Here is a 22,218-nt window from a genome sequence, read left to right on the forward strand (position 1 = left end):
GGTCCGAGACATGTCGTTTGGTTTATCCAATGTAACTACTACCACAGAGCCAACTTAGTTTGTAGACGCCAGGGTACTGTGTGTCCGTAATCACATATTTTACAGACGGAACCAGATCGCGGATTTTATGTAATGTGTTGAATCGGACCTGGATTTTGTGTTTATTCAAGATTTTGGAGATCTGTTTTTGTGATCTCCGCCATGGCAGATCACTGTTATAATTCAGTAGGCTCACATGACATTGACTTCTCCAAGACAGAGGTTATTTGCAAGCCATCTGGCTACCATGAAAGATTCGTTCATGAGGCTATCCACATATACAAACACAGAGACAATTTAAACAGAGAAGATGGATTCTGGCTTAGCAATCATTGGAAGGATTTGATAAACCATTTCGGGTCTTAATTGATTGTTCACGCTTACGGTGGGTCTCAGACCGCATCCATTATTTTCGTCTCCCCCCTCCTCGTTTCCGAACATAGATGGACTCGTCCATCTGAATAAACTGCCAAATCGCTCTCCGTGGTGCTAACTTTTTTAAAAAACGCCACTTTTTTCAAATTTTCTTGTTGTGGTTTTTCACACCTGATGGCAATTGCTCATGTTGCGATCGAAACGTCGTGGTCTATTATTGTTTCTACCTACGTGACTTTACCGAAAGAACCAAAGAGTAAAGAAACAGGATATACGACACCCATTAAATTGCTGTTAATGATGAGGTCTGAAAACCTTTCATAGTTCCCTGTAATTGGATGCTTTGACACTTCACTAGATATGAACTATATTCTTGGTTCTTTCGGTAAAGTCACGTAGAAGGGAAACAATAAAATAATAAAAAATATATAAAACAATAATATATTTTATTATTTATTGTTTCCCTTCAACGTGACTTTACCGAAATAGCTAAGAATATTAATTACTGCAGTAACGAAAGCTTTAAATCAAAATTCATATTCTTGGTTCTTTCGGTAAAGTCACGTAGAAGGGAAACAATAAAATAATAAAAATATAAAACATTAAAATTCTCACGACGTTTCGACTGCAACACAAGCAATCATCACACAAGCAATCATCATCACCTGATGATGATTGCTTGTGTTGCAGTCGAAACGTCGTGAGAATTTTAATGTTTTATATTTTTATTATTTTTTTGTTTCCCTTCTACGTGACTTTACCGAAAGAACCAAGAATATGAGTAAAAAAAACAGATTGTCAACTGGAGCACGCGATAAATGCGTCTAATTACATTTGGTCGTCCGTAGCTAGATATTACATGTTGATGGGCCATAATGACCAACCACGTATGTGTCTCTATTGCTGTGTACCTCTTGTGGTGTTTATGATCGGCCGATACTCCCTTTCTGTGCATACCTCGATCTCGGTTGCGTTCTTGGAGTGATCGGGCGCCTTACTACGGTGACTCCCAGGTGTGGAACTCCCTCCTGGTGACCCCCAGGTGTGGAACTCCCTCCTGGTGACCCCCCAGGTGTGGAACTCCCTCCTGGTGGCCCCCCCAGGTGTGGAACTCCCTCCTGGTGACCCCCCAGGTGTGGAACTCCCTCCTGGTGGCCCCCCCAGGTGTGGAACTCCCTCCTGGTGACCCACAGGTGTGGAACTCCCTCCTGGTGGCCCCCCAGGTCTGGAACTCCCTTCTGGTGACCCCCCAAAAGTAGAACTCCCTCCTGGTGACCCCCAGGTGTGGAACTCCCTCCTGGTGACCCCCCAGGTGTGGAACTCCCTCCTGGTAGCCCCCAGGTGTGGAACTCCCTCCTGGTGGCCCCCCCAGGTGTGGAACTCCCTCCTGGTGGCCCCCAGTTGTGGAACTCCCTCCTGGTGACCCCCCAGGTCTGGAACTCCCTCCTGGTGGTGCCGTTCGAGTCCAGGCTCTCCACCAGTGCTATTATATTTAGCTGCCTACTAAACACACCGATCTGTTTAAGTTAGATTTGCCACTAATTCGCTTTGCTCTTCTCTGGCTATTACTTTGCCGCCCTGTTCCTTCTTTATTATCCGTGTCCTTCTCATGCACGGTGCCCTACAACTCTCTTGTGAAAGGCGCCTTCTAAGGGTTAATTAGAATGACTAGCGCATGTCGACGAAAAAGATTGAGCAGTGTTTGACAGCGTACAAAAACAGATTTTGTTTAATTTTAAAAAACATCTCATTTTACTCTTCGCTCGTGTTTTACTGTCACTTTACACGAAGCCGACACGAGCCATGATTGTGATGAAGGCTGTTGGCAAAAACAGCTAAGAACGGGGGGACATTCGGGAAAGTTTATCACATTCATTAAACATCTTTTTTTTCTGGCGTATGAACTTGATTGTGAAATATTTTGTGCCAAAATGTTGGTTTGTAGCAATGATTAAAAAAACAGAGAAATGTTCCCTGCCATGAACATGTAATAATCAAACAAACTATTCTAATTGAATCTAAGATACTATCGCTGTAGGATTCTTTCCACCGTTTATAGGCTAGCCAGGCACCAAATCGAGTAAACATTCTTCAATGCTTGTGGGAGAACAGCGGCCTAATGCTCCGGTGCGAAAGACGTTCAAGATACTTACAACTATCCTATAAGTAAGCAAATAATAAAGCAGAGTCATTGTGTATGTACGTGGGTGTTGTATGTGGTGGCGTACACAGCACCATATTATTCTTATTATAAAATCATTAGCTTTATCAGCCATGATCCATCTACTGCTGGATGGAGCTTTCCCCATGCCCATTGAGAAAGAGGCGAGAGGGAGCTTGTGTTGCAGGGCCCTGGCTCCAGCTGCCTCCACGTTAGTCGCGCCCTGTGAATGGGGTGGGTGTCGAGCCCAGGGCAATGGATGTGGACAGTGCCGCAATTTACTTGAACGCCGCCGTACGGTCGATTTCAACTCAATTGAATTAAATCCACACATGTGTAATTCATTAATTCATCTTACATGTAAGCCATTGTTTTGTTCATCAAAGCGTGTGGGAATGAGTTGTGCTGTGTTTTCAATTGGAAAGTATTGACTCCAAGCAACTTCTAACGTCGTGATGTGTCACGACTCTTGTGACCCCTCTCGATAGACCACACCACTTAGGACCAACAAAACGTCGATCATGCTGTTCTGCAACTTTGTTAGACTTAAACCATATTATTGTATATTACACGCATTTGTGTTAACTTCTATCACATTTTATCTTGGATTTATTTCTTGTCCTGAAATTCTGTAAATCCATATCCACAGTCTCACAGGGATGTGTCACCGTTTGACGAACGTCTGCAAGCTGCACATCATCACCATCACTGCAGTCGTCACAGCAATTAAACTCACTATGTAAGTGCGGTCCAGATGTCTTCTGACCCACAATTAATTAACCCCAAAATGTTTTCCATTGCACATTAATGTATGTTTTAAATGAACAATACTCAAAAATATATTACGTTTTAGAGAATGAATTGTGGTCACACGACATCTGGACCACTCTTTACAGTACATCTATCATTCTTGGTTCCTAATTAGACACACAGTTAAAGTAATACCTGCCATTGTCCACTGGTCATTTGTGTGTTTTATTTTTCACCAAAAAGGCAAATGTCACTGTGGTCGGAGCATTTCCCCTTTAGTCCGAACTTCAGAGTTCTCTTCCCGCGTGTGCGCGAATTCAGTGAAGCCGCAGTCAGACAGTGAGCAAACCACTACCCTGCAGCTGGGACCAGGCCAACACGGCTCGCTCGCAATTGCCAAAAGTCCAATCTATTTTTGGTCATGACGGCTGATTGCACACTGACACGTCAATAACTGTTGTTCTACAATGAAAAACGACCTTTCACAATGACTTTGACTTGTCAATGCACTGTTTACTCAGATGGGGTGGAGTGGTCACATAGTGATTCGGAATCAGAATTTGTATTTTTTCACCGGAGGAATCCTTTGAGCTATGAAGCTATTTTTTCACAGATGTCCAGTAGTGCGTGACACAATGAGTCCAACTACTTGAAAATCTATTCCTGGCCATGGCGAACGGCAGTTGCGAGTGATGTTTGAATCGATCCGAGGCTCAGCCCTTTCCCTAACCCCCGCACAGATGCTGGCTCACGTGGTGAGGCATGGTCAAACACCCGCCATGACCCAACATGGCCTGGGGAGGTCTTCACCCAGAAGTAGATTGACAAAGGCCCATCATTATCGTTATATGGGAATATCCCAAATTATCTCGGTAACAGTAATAAAGCCAATATTGTTCTAAGCTACGGGGCGCATCTACAGACTCTTCAGAAAGAGAGCGCATATCACACCGACGTGCCATTATGAAATAAACTATCAGGGGTGGACCGGGGAAAGAAATATGCCCTGGCCCAACTCAAATAACCACCAGGATCAACGTCAAACGATACCATTTCAAGAAGCGTTTATTATTAGCATGTGTCCAATTTAAATCGCCCATAATGCGTCCGATCTCATTGGATCTCATAAGCTAAGCAGGTTGGTGCCTGGTTAGTACTTGGATGGGAGACTGGCTGTAAGGATTCTCATCGAGCAAGCTAAACACTGTAAACACTGCGAACACTGTGAACACTGCCAACACTGTGGACACTGTAAACACTGCAAAGTGTCTGTACAGACGAACATTTATATGAAAAACTGAGTTTGTGAGAAAAAATCTAATACAATTAAATGTATCAATCTAAACTCCGCAAAATAATACAGTAAATATAATACAATAAATATAACTGAACATTACACTGCACAACAACACACTTACACATGCGGAGTAAGTGCTGTTTACCAACAGTAAATGGACTTATCACGCGACATGTAAACACCAGCTTAACAACACACATCAACCCATCTCCTGAGCTTAGGAATTGAACAAAAACTGTTTACGTCAATTATTTGCCTATTTACTGTACTTATTTATTGTGTAAGCAGAAGCGTTGTGATTCAAATCTTGGATTTTATAGAGGGTTCTCGAAATCAACAACTCGTTGTTAAGGTTCTTTATTACGCAAATATTCGCCAATGAAATGTGCACATTACAAAAACTGGAGACCCCTCTCAAGCCCCCCCTCCAAGCACGGAGAGACCCAGAGTGTGTATGGAGCAAGGGACTTCTCTAAACATATTTGCGGTGGCGGCTGGTCTGCTTTATTATTATGACTACTACTATAGTACTAAGCTTGTTAAGCCAGGACAGCCTGAGTTTCAAGTCGGTGCTGATGAGCGGTAATAAGCACGAAACCGGCCTATCACTGTTTCACTGCTGCTGTCAGTAGGTAACATTTGCTCATATGTATTTTCATGGTGATCTTTTAAGGCAAGAAAATCGAAATTCAATTCTTCAGGGACTGCTGAACGGTTTTTGCGTAATCCAAAGTGGCTGTCTGTTTTTTGTTTATGTTATTGTTGCTTGTTCCTTGAACCCGGTGCCCGCCGCTGCATTCCTGGTTCCCACATTAGTGTTGATACTTTATTTAGAGTGTCGTCCTCGAAGGCGCCTGATTATTGTTTTGTTTTCTTGGCAATGTTAATCATACCCCGTGGTATCACGTCGCAGGAGCATCCCAACTGCCATGAAGCATGAAGAGGCGTCTCTCGGTGTTCCACGGTAACTCCTCAGACGGATTTGAGTTGCGAGATTAAAATTGAAGGACATTATACCAGACAACTACAAATGTTGTAGCTGCAAAAATGCAAATATCCCCCATTATAGCCTTAGCAGAATTTCTGGGACAAGTGCTGTTAACGAGCACCTAATAAGACTGGCACGGCACACAAGGGAGTGGGTGACCAGAACCACTCCCTAATCCATTTCATTGTGCCGTGTGTATCATCTTCTTCATCAGCCATGATCACTCCACTGCTGGATGAATGGCCCACAGTGATTTATCGGTTCCACGTACTGCGAACATGGAGGAAGCTCCAAAGTGAGCGCCGTGCAGTGAAATTTAAGAGCTCCGCTCCCCTAGATTACTTTGTTCCTCATTAGGGCGGTTAAAGTCGTGATTTTGCGTAACAATACAGGACTGGTAACCGCATGGAGAAGCCACACGGTAAAACGCAGTGAGCGGTTTGCCACACTAACAGAATGTCTGCTAATACACACTGGTTTATTTATATTTAAAAAAATACTACATACAGCAAAATATAGCAATCCAGACGGCCGCCAGTCATACATTCCACGTGGACTGCATTTACAGATGGATGGGCAGGAGACCCGTGCAGTGACGAGCTGCATGGTTGAATTGCACTGCTATGATCCGACCTATACGCTACTGCCTTCATCAGCCAACATTGACCAGCTTGGTGAAGTATGGTTATACGTGAAATGTAACGTCTGGCACTTGAGCATTCATTGTACCAATCCTGACTGCTGATGAGACACCGCGTGTTGAAACTGGTGCTTTACTGAAACAATTCTGCTGACATTATTCACTCCCACAGGGTCGTGGAGCCGATTAGTTGTGTGCAGAATACTTGTGTGTTTATGTGGACACACGGGCGTACTGAAGGAGACATTGTCCATCATTTAACCTTTATAAAAACCTTTAAACTGCTCTTGTAAGCGAGATATCGATTATGGAATCGGATCGATCCCCACAATGGACACACGCACGAACCGAATCGTGGCAGAGAGGGAGGGTGGGGGCGGGGCGAGTGGCCGCGTCACGTGGTAGGGGTACTGCTATATAAGGCGCGCGTGAAGGCGGACACGGTCTCTTTGGCTCGGGACACTGCGACGTGGAGAACTTTGCTCTCTCATGGCCGACGACTCCATCCTCGTGCATCGCCGTGCAAGGCGCACCATCGGTAATTAGCGCGGTGTTCAAAGCGTTCACCTGGTTGTGCCAAGTGCGCGGCACTCGATATTGAAGTTACTTATGTTGTTGTCGTCGTTCCATTGCGATGTTTATGCGAGGCCTTTTTTGTTAGGCCTGATTTATGGTGAGGGCGGGCGCGTGTCAACCTATCGCAGAATGTTAAAAGTTGGGCACCTATAATGCTGTTAACATCAAGCGAGTGCTACAATGATGACATTTATTTGCTACTCTCGACTGCCTGGATGACGATGCCTTTTAACCACCATTGTCTTGTCTGAGGCACTCCGCTTGATTTTTTTAATACTGGCCACATGGCTGAATATTTTTTTAAACGAACACGCTTCAGAGTTTGACTGCAGCAGTGTCAGCTCGGTGTGCAGATTACCCGCCGCCAGTGTTAAAGCCCGGCAGCAACAAGCGGCACGAACAGCAATGCATGTGCGGAGTTAGACACTGTTCTAGCAACCCTGCCTTGTAATAAAATATATAAAGTAGGCCAACATTTTGGGGCATTTCCCATGAACTGCATTGCTCTGATAGCGCGGTGTCCATCGGCACTTCCACCAGAGTTGGATTCCTGTCCCCATCAGCCCGCACCGAGCGGCGCGGGGTACGGCTCGTACCTACGCTGGCGTGGTGCGGCCTTCTTCGACCAGTGGATTGGCAAAGGCCTCAACATAACTACCGCACTATGCATTGCGTGCGTTAGACAACGTTTCGGGCACGTGGCCGCCTACAATAATGATGCCCTGAGAGTGAGCGGTTGTAATTGGTGTGTATGGTGTACACTGACCGCACCACGTGGGTCGGTGCAGCGCGACCTTGCACGTGGGTGCGCCATGGCCCACTTGCGCAGAGTACAGTACAGCTCCCACGTGTGGAGGCTTGTGGACTAACCTGGTCACCCGCTCTTTCAGGCCTGAGAAGAGGCAGGGCGACTTGATTGAAGATTTAAGGTGAGATTAAATTCGTGTTTTTGTTATTTTAAGTTGAGGCGCGACTACACACGTAGTAGTTTTCCAGTGCAGTATTGTAATATTACAAGTAATGCAGACTATGGGCTTCATCCCGTTGCACGGTTGCAAATGAGTTGGTGACGTCTTGACACACATAACTTGGGCCTCGTTGCACGCGCCACGTTTGTGTGCCTTCGTCTCTGGGTGGAGCACGCGAGCAGTACGCCGTAATCATGTCGCAGTGCGCAATCGACTTGTGGTGAAGTGTGGTCAAACAGAGCCATGCTGCGTGGGGAGTAGGCCTTAAACATTTTATTGGCAGTGCTAGGGGGTGGTAAAAAAAATATCACATTCAAAATGTTAGGACTCCTTTGTCGCAAGCTCGGACCCTTGCAACCTGGGACGTGATCGCTCTGCAGCTATCCAGCCGCTAGGGAGGGGGAGGCGTGCACTCAAAACTGTTGTGCACGCGCTTGGCACGAGTAGGAACATTGCTACATGTGTAGTTGACTTCGCTGATGATGATGACTTTACAAATGGGAATCTCTCCTATCCGCTGTGATGGAATGTTTGTGTCTGAAACAGTTTTAAAAAATTACAACCAACATTAATTGTCAAGTCAAATCTGACTATCATGATGGGTTTTGTTTTCCGGCAGATGTACGGGTTTTTACCAAGACGCCCTCCGAGGTAAGGCGTAGCTTGTGTACAGCTGCACTTAAATTTGTCGGGGATACACGTGATGATTTCATAGTTCAGCTGAGTGCATCTTTGAAGAGATTTTGATTTGTCTTTCGCTCCTATCTGATATCCCTGCTACAGTTAGTCGTGGTCTTACCGGGTTAAAACTTTCTGACTGAAGTTCTGCACGTTTGCTTCTTTTTGACCCTCCAGGTAGAAAAGGAGGATGCTTCAATTTGAAGGTAATTTTCTTTCCTGGTCTTTTATAGTTCCTGTGGTAAATGGGGCAGTTGTCAACTCTATTGCCTTTAGGCAACTGAAATGCCTCGCTTATTCGTATAATCAGGCGTGATTTTGTAAAGTTCAGTTTGTAGGTTATAATTTTCTACCGCCATTACCTTCATTTTCACTATCGATTGCACTTGGAATCTCAATCAGTATTGTGCTGTTAATTTTGCAGTTTGAAGATGTGAAGAACATCCTGCATTTGTAGCCCCAGTGGTGGCTTCAACGACCACAGGTAAATATGCCCCCTTTGCTCGTTAATGTATTTCTGTAATGCACAGTCTGTAGTGCCGATGATGATCAAAAACCAGGTCTCTGACATTGATGACAACATTTACACCTTCTGATGGCATGAATGTGCGTGACACGTGTTTTAGCGTGCTTGAGCAACTGGAGATTTCCAGAAAACCGATTTTAATCGTGTACATAGTACTTTGTACTCTTTACTCCCACCCATTGCCTTACGTTTTGGGTGTGACCTTTGATGGGTCAGTTTTATTGTTTTGAGTTGACTAATAATATTTGAGAATTTCAGGCCACTTACAATGTCTTGAACACTTATCTCCTTTCAGGTCCTGGTGCTTGCTGGATAGCATTTGCGTAGAGTTCATAAGCTCAAGGTTTGTTTCACCAGTTCAAAATATCATTTAACTGCCTTCCATTGTTTTTTGAAGCACATGCTTGCCAATGATGAACCCAGATTTCGCCATATGAATTCCATGATTCAAAAAAACACCGTTCCATTATTCCTGAGGCATTGTGTTGTGCTGTTAACGAGTATTTGGTGCTTTGGCACTAAGTTATCCAAAATCTCACAATTTGTTTGTGTTGCAGGTATGGAAGACTGAAGCAAACTCCACTTGAATGTGCTGCTGTTTCAACTTTACAACTGTTTATGAAATTGCACGTGGCTGGTTTCAATAATTTTTTTTGTCTTCGAACAAATAAAACTGATTTTTATACACGGTGTGCATTCTTGTTGAAACGATGTCAAAGGTGCATGAAAGCAATTGCGTTTTGCCAAACTATGCCTTGTAGGGAATAGCTGTAATCATAATTACAATCTTAAGGTGCACAGCATTCACTCGCAACGACTGGCATGAGGAACCGATGGACCGGCAGCTATGTGAGCTGGTTCCAAAAGGTTCTCCAAGCTCTGGGTCCTAGGGTCCTGAGGTGTTATGGCCAACTTTGTGCTTGGAAACTTAGAGAATCTACATGTGCAAACTATCCCATAGTCCTGGTGGGAGGTCCCTATTTTTGCTGTATGGTATGGCCTTCTCAAGTTAAGGTCGACAACCCTTGCCTAGGTGACTGGATTATAGGTCGACGCCTTTATGGCAAGTAATGTTCTGGTTGTGAGTCCTGGGAGCAGCTTTGGGGTATAGCCATTGGCACACTAATCAACTCATCCCAACAATTACAACTGCCTCCGTGAAAGATAAATAGGCTGGTTATTGTACAAAACTGTCGAGGCCTGGTGACCCTTTCAGAAACGTTGATTAACATGAACAACTTTCTATTACCTCAAGTGTTTCTTCAACATTTGAATTTGATAGTCGTTCTGAGAGCCAGTAACTTCATACGTCCAGCCAGTGTGAACTAACAAACGAGGTCCATTTTACCTGGTGTGGGAACTACCTACGTCAATTCGAGCCTTGCAGGTTGAGTAATCAGGGCCACAGCCATTGTACACCTGGCAGCACCCTGGAACAATTTTCAGCACTTATCAAACCAACGTTCAGATGCCGATTCATTTAAGTGGTATGCCAGGGTATTTACATATATTTGAAACACGAGGGGAGTCTTGGATGTAAAAAAACGTAGATTTTATTCATAAAAGGATATCGAAGTCGATGCTAACATTTGGGATGGTTATTTGTTCAACTGGGAAAGTCCCACTTTCAATACTAATTTAACGATGCTCAAGAGTTTGGCAATTTCTTTTGTAACATTTTTTGATGTGCGACTCAACCAGTGTTCAGAGATAACGGTCCACAGCACCGGAATGCTGCAGGGTGGAGGTAGTGGACATGGTGGTGGCCTTGTGTATATATGAATTCAGAAAGGGCCCAACCGACCGCATGTGAAATGAGGTGACGGATTAACGCTTCAGTGGGTGGTCCTGCAGCCAAAACAACTTGCTCCATCCTGCCAGTTTTGGCAGACCAAATCGTGTAAAAATTATAAAAGCCAATGCGTAGTTCAGGTAGAAACAAAACCACCAATAGTACAAATTAACTTTGGGAAATGAATGTTAAATGTGGCCTGTCGACTACAAGTAGGCCTTTAACTGAGGAAACGGTGTATCAAAAATACAACACGGCATCAGTAGAAGGGGCTGAGGAGCCAAACACCCTCGTTTCATTGTGCGTGTAACACATTGGCAAATATATTGAGATAATTGAATTTACCACTTTTAAAAGGACTTGAACCCTGGCGAAACCCCACCACTACAATTAACCCAAGCTCCAGTGATTTCCAATGCAGGGGATGACTGAATAAGCAATGCAACAAGATATTTTAATTAACATAGTATGTTCTTTGTAAGTGCTGTCATTTGTAATGATGGCACTGAAATTAAAGCCCCTGCCATGTAAATTAAAGGATTTTCCACTTATTCATTTGCACCAACACATGCACTTTGTACGCTACAGTACATTGCTTTACTTTGTAATGAAAGACTTCCACTGTAAAACCATAATGCACCGTGGATTAAGTGCATTAACCACACCAATAAAGAAAATTATAAGCAGTCCAAGTTATGAAATAGGACCAAATTCAAGAGTTCAGTTAAATTAAATACCCCTGTGGGTAAAATCAATATCACAAGGCAGGGTATAAGGGGGAGAGAAAGCAGTGCCCGCTGGTAGTCAAACAGCACTGCTCAGCCCCACTACTCAGATTTCAGATGAGAGATTTGGTCCACAAAAAAAGTGAATTTGTTCACTCTTAATTACAAAGTCCAAGATCACTCTGTCATGGGTGATGTGGCGAACACCATGCAGTCAATGTTTCTTCACACATCAACAGACCAAACAATATTTTGAATAAATTACAATGAAATTATTCAGATTACTTGATGAAAATTTTGTCGTAAGCCAATTGACAGTTGTGGCTTCTTTGTGTATCGTGCACAAAAGACTGCCCATTTTAAAGTGACTCGAGTCATTTATTCTTTTGATCCTGCAGACGCAGCAGGATGAGTGCAAGGTCTGGGTCATTAGAGGGAGAGGAGGTCCTCGCCGGTGCAAGTCTCGCCTCCGCGTCGCTCCCGTCTCCGCCCAATTGTAAACTTGCCGAGTATTCCCACTCGTCCGCATAGGGCTCCTCTCGCCCAACCTCGGGGCCCTCCCTGGCAGCGGCAGTCGCCGCCGCCGCTCCGTGGGGCTGCTGCTCGGCCCTCGCGGCTGCGCGCGGCAGGGCCTGGCTCTCCGGGCTGCCGGGGGAGAGTTCCCCGGCAGCCGCCCCTAGGGTGGGGATCGAGGCAAGGTGCTGCGAGTGCGTGTCGTGGAACCAAGCCAGCAGGTTGTCGAGCAGGTCCGAGCCGCCCCCGGCCGCCAAATCTTCGGCCACCGTGGCCGAGCCGCCCAGGGAGCCCTCGGCACTGCCAAACTCCAGGCTGTAGTCGTCCCGCACGGCGGCCGCCTCGGCGGAGGCGGCGGCGGCCTTTATTTCTGTCCACACGTGGGAGGGGGTAGAAGCCGTGGTCTGGGGCCAGGGCATAGAGGTCAAAGGGAACGAGGAGGAGAGCCGCGCGCCACCGTCGGGCCAGGTGTCCGTGCCGTCAGAGGGGCCGGGCGACGCGGAGGGAGAGAGCCCTGGTGGGGCCGGCGGGCGCGCAGGCTCCAGCTCCTGCAGGGACAGCTGGATGGCCAGCAGCATGTCCGCGTCCTCCTCCTCCAAGAAGCCTGGAACCTGTTTGCACGAAATGCAATTCACGACGCAACTCAATCTGGAGAGGCTCAGCGGCAGAACGGCAACATTTAGCAAATCATCTCCACGTACGCTCCGCTACTTGAACCAATCGCAACTTAAATTCAATTGAAATGCGGGGCGCCTTTGTGAAACCGATCAGAAACCTGATTTTATTCAGCAGCCAAAAGCTCAATGAGAGAAAAACCTCTCTTGGGGAAAATAAATCTGCAAAAGAATGGAAGAGAATAGGAATTGATGTGAATATGAGTCGTAACTAAACATAGCAAACATGCAAATTGGAAATATACTTATCAAGATAGAAAATTCTTTAAATTCGAGAAAATATATTTGATACCATACAATAACAAGATTATAAGTAAAACACAACAGACTTATGAAAGTATAATGGATATGGTAAAGAACTAACAGTACATTAACAAAAATAAAAAACTAATATTTTGGTTTTATAGCTTTTGAATGGCCTGATTAGGTGTTTGCTAACAGTAATTGCCTCTACAGTCTATAAGGCTAAATAGATCTAACGTTATGATCTCATATCACTACAGTTTGTGTCATGTGTTATGTAACAAGCTGATGTGTCAAATAAAGACTCGATTCGAGTGAACAGTGGACGAGTTTAAATGCTGGATTTTACTTGAGTCTCACATGTGGACGAAACGGTGAAACACACTTTCTTTGTGGTTTGCCACATTGCTGTGATCGAAACAAGGCACCATTATTGCCACGAATGCAACACTGAGGAAGACACGGCATGTGGAACGTGTCGCCCAATGTGCCTCTGCTCCAACGAGTGTAGAAAGACGCCCGTTTGCATTTACGGCATTTAAATAGTGGTGAGAATTCCACATCACCCTGGCGGCGCCGGCATCTCAAGGACATCCCACAACACGATACTAATTTTATCGACCCCCGCAGAGGTGATGGGCCAAGTAGGCAGGTGCGTACGTGTGAGCGGCGCAGGCGCGGCAGGCTGGGTGGGGAGTACTCCGGCAGAGAGAGGCTGCTCACGTGGCTGAATGAGCGAGAGCTCTCCATGCGGCGAGCCCTCCGTCCACTCAGAGGCGAGTCTGCGGTGCGCCACAAAAGACAGAGATCCCCCGTGCAGCCGTTAATAGACTGATGGGGGTATACGGTGTTAGCAGGCAATTTTGAAGGCTGGCACTGTACACGGGGTGGCTGGCCAGCACCACGCCCGGCCACCTTTGCCCAATGCTGATATTTACACACACCGCACCAGGCATTGAACTCGCATTGCCGGGTTCGTAGCGCGAGGCGCTATCCACGACGCTGCCGCTCCCCAATCCGGTGCACCACGCGCACACGTGTATCTGGGGAGCTGCACATGTACAATGCAGTGATGGGTGCGATGGAGAAAACATGCAACATGCACACAGATGCAAGCAAATGCACAATTTAGTCAATCGTACGGAATATATCATAAGCTCCACGTTACGAAACTGCGTGTATCATACGTGACGTAACATTACTATAACCCAAAGCTTGCTAATTTAAAATGTTTAAGCAATGATAAAAAATCAGTTAGTCTGGAGCACAGCAATTTTTATGAATTATAGCCTGTCAAACTAAATGGGTCAAACAGTTCAATGTCACATTCCTATTAGCTTCTGCAACATTGGGGCACGTGGCAAGAAGAGGGAGCTTCTCTTGCCGCGACATGGCACGCGAGGGATACATGTGCAGCCTCGGCCTACCGGTGGACGACTCCTCGCGGAGCCCTGGGTCAGTGAGGTGGCTGTGGCTGCTGCGAGGGTCTCCTCTTCGACTGCGACGCCTGCGCCGCTCCAACACCTCCTCGTACTCCTGCGTTGACAGAAGCCGGCGGTCAAGAGCACGCACACACAGTCACGGCCACACACTGAAACAACAAGAATAATCATCCACGCATAACCTACACAGACTGTCGGGTAGCGCACGCCCATGATGGCCAACACAGGACATGAGGGGGTGGTGTAGCAAGCACCACGCTCAGCCACCTTTTCTCTTCCGTGCTGACGTTTGTACATCGCACCAGCTTCTCATCATTGCCAATCATTCCACAGTGCAGGGATAATTCAGACAGATTGATGGTATTTTGTTGATTCTGAGGTCCCAAAAGCATCATCTCTGCTTTATTACAATTTAACATCAACATTATTTTTCACGACGTCGTGGTTTTGCCCCCATTCAGACAAAGACATTGCTTGCATTCTCCAGACTTCTACATCGCCACGGATTGCTTACATTGGGAGCGTGGAGCGCGTGGAGCGCGTGGAGCGAAACCTCAGACATTGTGACGAATAACACGGGGCATGACGAGAACACACGAGAATGAAAACCTGGAGCATAAACATGGGAGGCGTTGCAAGCCGTGTATGATTGAAGGTGTCCATGTGTGACTGACGGTGTGAAACACCTCTGGAGAAGAGAAGCCCAGGAACTCCCACTCCCACGGCCGCCCAACGAGCCTGTAAAGGGCACACGCGGAGATGACCGAGAACGCCCTTAACGTCTCGCGTACATCATTGTACTTAAAACTACACAACGCAGCAGAGAACAGCTCACGTTACAATGAACAAGGTGTTTTTTTGTCGCAGAGGAAAATAAAACGCGGTGTTCATTCGTCCGCATGTGCCTGTATGCGTCTGCGCACGCAGCGTGACTTTGTGTCCGTGTAAAATGGCTGCGGTGCCCACGTGTTCCATGTACGCCCGGTGTGCACGCAGCCCGCCCGTGCGTGCCCGCACGTTCCCACGAGCGCGCGGCCTGCCTCCGTGTTGCCGCGTGCGGCCGCGTGTCCGCAGCCTGCCCGCGCGCGGCCGCGTGCGTCGCCTCGCGCCTCGGCGTGCGTTCGTGCCTGCGAGAAGACGGCGGCGAGTCCGGCGGGGCCACGCCCCTCGCCACGGACGCCAGGAACTCCTGCCGCTTCTGCTGCGCGAGGCGCGCGGCGCGCACGATCTTCTGCCGCGGCGTGCGCAGGTACGGCCGGTTCACCTTCTGCGCGAGGTCTTCCGTCAGCATCTCCAGGTCCATCTGCACCGGCGGCGGTCAGGAGGCACGGTGCTCACGGATGCGGACGCTGCGTCACGAGGGATTATGCCAGCGCCGGGGGAGGCAGCGGCCCAAGGAACTCGAGGCCCATTATGCCCAGCAAGTTACGTCAAGAAACAGGATCTGCGATTTGAAGCTTTCGTGACTGCAGGAATCCGTACACTTTGGTGCTTTCGGTAAAGTCACGTCGGTAGAAAAATAATAGAAACTGCTGGTTTTTCTTGCTGTGGTTGTCCCACCTGATGACGATTGCTTGTGTAGCGATCGAAACGTCGTGGTCTATTATTGTTTCTACCTACGTGACTTTACTGAAAGAACCAAAGAGTAAAGAAACAGGATATACGACACCCATTAAATTGCTGTTAATGATGAGGTCTGAAAACCTTTCATAGTTCCCTGTAATTGGATGCTTTGACACTTCACTAGATATGAACTATATTCTTGGTTCTTTCGGTAAAGTCATGTAGAAGGGAAACTGCAACACAAGCAATCATCACACAAGCAATCATCATCACCTGATGATGATTGCTTGTGTTACAGTCGAAACGTCGTGAGAATTTTAATGTTTTATATTTTTATTATTTTATTGTTTCCCTTCTACGTGGCTTTACCGAAAGAACCAAGAATATGAATCACTGCAGTCATGAAAGCTTTAAATCAAAATCTAAATATGAACTGTCGTGAAAGCAACAGGTGTCGGCTTTGGTTTTTTCATGCAGAAAAGATGAACAATAAAAAAATGTTCCAGAACATCATTTGTCCTCTATTCCAACAAAATCCCTCGCCTGCAAAACTCCTGTAAGCTCATTAACTTATTATCTCATTAAAATAACAGTTTTACCACGTGTAGAAATAAAAAAGAACACAACTTGTAATTGTATGAAAAGGAGTCAAAAACATGATTACCAAGGGGCACACCAGCGCGTGCGTTACACACGCGTGCGGTGGGCACCGCCCACGGTGCTTGTGCCACACCTGCATGAGCTCAAAGATGTCCTTCTGCGTGCTGTGCGGCTCCAGGAAGTAGCCGTAGCCGTAGGAGCCGCGCAGGACCCGCCTCGTCTTCAGGAGCTCCTGCACCGCGTGCTCGATGAAGCTGGTGTCCACGCCCTCCACTGCACACACAAAGACCACCTTCGTGTTCGTGCGCAAAATTTTGATTGAAACAAGTAGGCCACTGTGTGCTGCCATCAGAGTCCAAATGTGGCAAATTTGAAAATGACCCACGAGTTACTCACATGGGGTGGGTTACATATGGTGCGAAAGAAGTTCAACACACACAGAAACATTATTTGGCCGGGTCAGAGGTGGACTTTAAAGATAAAAAAAAACATCAGGCTTTTGCATACAGGTGCATGTGGATTAATGTTATGAATGTCATGGCAGGATTGGATTAGCAACGTGGACGTTCAGACCAACCACGGTGTATCCTAATCTATCCCCCACCCCGCCTCTGCTCTTCCTCCTTACTGTTCTCCAGTGCACTCCGCAGGATCTCCATCTTGGCTCGTGCCGTCTGCAGCAGTGGCAGCTCCAACTGCGAAGCGGCACGGGCGGGCAGAGTGAACGCCTACACCGGCACTAACAGACATGCGCTCGGGTTGTCCTCTAAGGCAAAGACGTTGCACTGAGAAGTGGAGAGATGCACGACGCTTTCACTTTCTCTGGCAATAAGTTGGCACTCTTCTGCTGTTCTCTCTCCACGTAAAACTGACAAACCTGGGTTTCGGGGCTCTGCAAATTCAACTGCCACGTGTCACTGCCACAACAGAATTTCCTGATGTGTTGATGTGGTACACACATCAGCACGGGTCAGCTGTTTGTGCTTTAGAGTGTTCAGCTGAATCCCTGTACCAGCCCTTGCAACGAGTTTCCCAATCTGGTTTGACACGACCCCCATAACAACATCCGACTAAGCGTGCTCGCTATAAATGCACACAATACAAACGACTGACAATCATATTTTTTATATTAATTGAAACACATGTTAAATATAACTCCAGCTCTGATTGTTTCCTTAATCTGTATGTTTTTTTTTATATCTCGTCATTTCTCCAAATGTGTCCCCTTGTGTTGATTTTGTCATTTCCCTTGTTTCTCCAAGTGTTAATGTTTTAGTTGCATAAAACAGTGCATCATTCTGACTTTATTATGGATAATGGTCGCGAAAGCCTACGTGCTAAACGGACACTGAAAAGACGGTCAATGCGTTCGTTTTCTCTGGATTTGACTTTTGTAATTCACCGTCTGCCGGCATGCCCCTTGGACTGTTCAGCCGCCTGCAACGCGTGCACAGAACGCGGCTGCCAGGATCGCCGTGCGAGCGCCTCCCGGTGAACGCACGGACCCCTGTGCTGGCCTCCTTCCACTGGCTGCTGCTCCGGATTCACGCAGAGGTCAAGATTCTCCTCCTCCTCCTCACCTACAGGGCTCTGAAGACTGCTGCTTCCTCACATAAGACAGGAGCTCCTTCACCCATACGTTTTAACAAGAGTACTTCGGTCTTCCGAGTCTGGCCTGTTATGTGTGCCGAGGTCACATCTCTGTGGCCCCCAGGCTGTGGAATTCACTTCCACTGCAGGCTCGCTCCGCTGACTCCCCCCTCCTCTTATTTAAATCGCGCATTCAGAGGCAACTTATTTTCAAGGGCTGTTTCTGTTTCTTTGATCCTCTGTTTTAGGATCGGACTTTAATGGAGTGAGCCCACGTGTGCGTCTTGTACAGCACCTCGTGACCTCCGCGTGAAAGGTGCTTGAAAAGCGCAAATTATTATTATTATTAAGTGTGTACCAGGCAGTTGTGTTGTGCCAAACCTTGTAACTGTGCTCATGGTTTTTGAAGCGGCTGTAGTAGTGCATAAATCGATCAAGCTCCTGGAACTTCTTGTGCTTCTTCTCAGCCTGAACACAAAAGCAAATGTCAACCATCACAGAGCATCCCAAAGCCGAAAAAAATACCTTCAAATTACTCAACAGGGATTACACGTACCCAACAGTGAACACTTGGCAGAACCCCCTTGAAAAGAGTCCAGATTCAGCAAGGCTTTCCAGGGTAGTAATAATGATAAAATAATGATATTTGTGTGTATGTGATATACATATGTGTGTATGTGATATATATATGTGTGTATGTGATATATACATGTGTGTATGTTATATATATATGTGTGTATGTGATATATATGTGTGTATGTGTTATATGTGTATGTCCATAATAAAGGTTTATATATATGTGTGTATGTGATATATATATGTGTATGTGATATATATGTGTGTATGTGATATATATGTGTGTATGTGATATATATGTGTATGTCCATAATAAAGGTTTATATATATATGTGTGTATGTGATATATATATGTATGTGATATATATGTGTGTATGCGTGGAGTGGTTAAATGCCCCGCGCAGCGCGTGCGTGATGTCACCTCGTTTGCCACGTCCCGTGACGAGTCCTCCACGGCCTGGATGACCTCGTAGCGCGTGCAGCGGTAGTAGCCGCCCGTGGATGAGCTGTGCTTCTTCCACTCCTCCAGGCAGATCCAGCAGAAGTCGTGCTTACACTGCCCAGCAGAGACCGACAACCCTCCCTCAGCACCCATAACTAGAGACAGCTGTCGCTGTTTGAACTGCCCGGGAACACAAGAGGCATGCGGCCAGAACTATGCCCGTTGATGTCGTCAACACACTGCACCGGATATTCACGTTGGTCTGAGCTGGCTTAATAGGGGCCCAGGATCTCTCTGACTGTCCACTGGACTTTGACATGCCAAGAATTATAAGCTAGGATCGCAAATTGTAGTGAAGTATGCTAATCACTACATCACATCTCCTCCACACACATGCGTACATTATTTCTGTCATGAGGTGCACACCAAGAGCCAGAAATGGAAATAAATGGATACCAATAATTTAGAGAGGGCTGGAATCCAATAGAGTCAAACTCCTCAAATCAATAATCTTCTGTTCTGAAAATCTTATTATTTGCAGAACCCAGAGGGTTCTGCACCCAGAGGGTTCTGCAATTCTTTACATTACTCATAGATTCCCCAAGGATTAGTGGATTAATCTGATGATGATTAATCAGTTTTAAACTGCATATTGTCTCTAGAAAGTACAGAAGAAATAGAGCTTGGATTGGATTGAACAGCCATCTTACACTGATACAAAGGACCACGACAAAAAAAAGAGATTAACAAAAACTGGGACATTGATAAACGAAAATCCAGTTTCATGAAGTATATGGCCAATGACTGGAATGAGCCCCCCTGTAACATAAATGGTGGATTTTCCAACCAACATGACTATATCTAAATAAAAAATATTCATGATAAGCTTCACCTACGAAAACTTGTTGTTTTTTATACGTGATTTATTTTTATAATGCATTGCCGTTAGCCACCGAAAAATTGCCCACTGTTGACTGAATCAACAAAATGAAACAAAGTTTCCCAAGTGGTGAAAAAGTGTCAATGTTATTGGTGGTACTCACCTTAGTACATTGCATATGGTTGCACCCATCGTTCTTCTGAATAGGAGACTTGCAGCTGGGGCATGGCTTCGAGTTGGAGATGAGCCAGAGGCAGTTGGCAGCATCCTCCGCTGCAACGCTCACGCCACTCACTACAGCCAAAGACAAAGATCCCCCCCGAATATCTTTAAACAGACTGTTGGGGCAAGCGCTGTTAACGAGCACCTATGAAGGCCGATACGGCACACGAGGGGTTGGAGTGGCCAGCGCTACGTCTGCGTGTTCGCGTGGCTACAACCACATGAACACGCAGACACCCACAAACACAAGGCATAAATAATAATGTAGTATATTTGCTATGCACGCTATTTGAAAACGCAAGGCTATCATGAAGGCGCTATGTTTCACAGTCGGCAGTCGTTTCACAGTCGGGGGCAATGTTACAAATTTGGACCACGATGCCAAACACAATCACCTGCTCTATAGTGAATCAGATGGCACATATTTTACGGTTCATACACCTGCAGTAATAACCAGGGTGGACGGTCAGATTCAAAACTCGAACCCCTGCAATCAGCGATGAACGTGCTACCACAGGACCATGTCACCACCATGTGGCAGAACGCAAATCCAATATGCACAGATACACGAGTACACAGGGCAACAACAAAGACACGCACGTGGTGGACGAGCGTGTACAATAATAATAATAATCTAGGGTACAGAATCTGAGTCTGTAGCATATTCCCTTGAAATGTGCAAAATGAAGGGCAGGACAGCTTTTTTCCAACAGGAATGTTTCATTCATCCCAGAGGCACAGAGACGGTGACTCTAGATCATGGGTGTTTGGCCTGGTGCGTGTACTCACGCTCCTCTGGCTTCATGTCCACGATCTTTTGAAGCCACTGTTTCCAGGTGCCACAGTCGCACGGCTCGTGGGCCTCTCCCAAACACTCCCTTCGCACGCGCACACACACCACACACGCACCATACACACCACACACCACACACACACCATACGTACACACACCACACACACGGGTAAGGCCACAAGCACATATGCTCTCTCCCATAGGTGGTTACAGATACACTCACAAACATAGTACCAGATTTATGGAACCATATAAATCATGATTTTTTTCCATAATTGACAATTAGCATATATACACAATTATCAAAGCCTATGACCAAATCACCCGGAATGCACTCCATCTGCCCAAAATCTTAGAAGCTAAACTTGGTTGAGCTCAAGTAGAAGGCTGTGCAGCTGATACTTAAGGCGTACACTGGCCATCGCAACATCCAACCATGGTCGGTAATGTAGCCTGTTGTTGGGTCAAGCATGCTGGGAGATGTATAGTGCACAAAAAGCAAATTAGCAGAGCCAGGTAACAGCAGAGCCAGCTCTTCCTCGGCCACAGAACAGCTGTTAGAAGAGTTATTTTATGGCGACAAAAGGGCTGCGTAGGGTTCAAGGAAGGCTCTTTTCTCCTCCTCCAGGCAACACGTTACCATTGTTCAACAGGTCACATTTTTTATTGTTTTATATATATTTTATTATTTTGTTGTTTCCCTTCAACGTGACTTTACCGAAAAAACTAAGAATATGAATAGGTCACATACAGTGAGGGAAAAAAACATTTGATCCCCTGCTGATTTTGTACGTTTGCCCACTGACAAAAAAATGATCAGTCTATAATTTTAATGGTAGGTTTATTTGAACAGTGACAGACAGAATAACAACAACAAAAATCCAGAAAAACGCATGTCAAAAATGTTATAAATTGATTTGCATTTTAATGAGAGAAATAAGTATTTGACCCCTCTGCAAAACATGCCTTAGTACTTGGTGGCAAAACCCTTGTTGGCAACCACAGAGGTCAGACGTTTCTTGTAGTTGGCCACCAGGTTGGCACACATCTCAGGAGGGATTTCGTCCCACTCCTCTTTGCAGATCTTCTCCAAGTCATTAAGGTTTGGCAACTCAACCTTCAGCTCCCTCCACAGCTTTTCTATGTGATTAAGGTCTGAAGACTG

General features: G+C 46.1%; 1 protein-coding gene, 1 long non-coding RNA gene and 1 other non-coding gene across 6 annotated transcripts in view; 2 read left to right on the forward strand and 1 right to left on the reverse strand.

The window, feature by feature from the left end:
* The first annotated feature begins 6,658 nt into the window (after positions 1-6,658).
* On the forward strand, positions 6,659-9,683 carry LOC116940798 (uncharacterized). The gene is made up of 7 exons (XR_004402595.2): positions 6,659-6,788; positions 7,717-7,755; positions 8,414-8,445; positions 8,650-8,678; positions 8,897-8,956; positions 9,294-9,341; positions 9,556-9,683. It is a non-coding gene; the product is annotated as an uncharacterized LOC116940798 (long non-coding RNA).
* Positions 8,484-8,571, forward strand: LOC116941159 (small nucleolar RNA snR60/Z15/Z230/Z193/J17). The gene has a single exon (XR_004402647.1). It is a non-coding gene; the product is annotated as a small nucleolar RNA snR60/Z15/Z230/Z193/J17 (small nucleolar RNA).
* An 850-nt stretch (positions 9,684-10,533) lies between the features above and the next one.
* Positions 10,534-22,218, reverse strand: part of ANKIB1 (ankyrin repeat and IBR domain containing 1) — a 35,902-nt gene continuing 24,217 nt past the window's right edge. For all 4 annotated transcript variants that reach the window (XM_032951000.2, XM_032951004.2, XM_032951001.2 and 1 more), the window contains 11 exons: positions 21,050-21,138; positions 20,202-20,332; positions 19,138-19,272; positions 18,522-18,608; positions 17,179-17,245; positions 16,684-16,823; positions 15,515-15,690; positions 15,074-15,125; positions 14,373-14,481; positions 13,606-13,727; positions 10,534-12,639 (listed from right to left, as the gene is read on the reverse strand). In XM_032951000.2, coding sequence (XP_032806891.1) covers positions 11,890-12,639; positions 13,606-13,727; positions 14,373-14,481; positions 15,074-15,125; positions 15,515-15,690; positions 16,684-16,823; positions 17,179-17,245; positions 18,522-18,608; positions 19,138-19,272; positions 20,202-20,332; positions 21,050-21,138 — 1,858 coding nt within the window. In that variant the 3' untranslated portion in view covers positions 10,534-11,889. The remainder of the gene's footprint in view (positions 12,640-13,605; positions 13,728-14,372; positions 14,482-15,073; positions 15,126-15,514; positions 15,691-16,683; positions 16,824-17,178; positions 17,246-18,521; positions 18,609-19,137; positions 19,273-20,201; positions 20,333-21,049; positions 21,139-22,218) is intronic.

Source organism: Petromyzon marinus, chromosome 10 (assembly GCF_048934315.1).
Source record: "Petromyzon marinus isolate PM22_M1 ecotype Great Lakes invasive population chromosome 10, UKy_Petmar_22M1.pri1.0, whole genome shotgun sequence".
NCBI classification, from domain to species: Eukaryota; Metazoa; Chordata; class Hyperoartia; order Petromyzontiformes; family Petromyzontidae; genus Petromyzon; species Petromyzon marinus.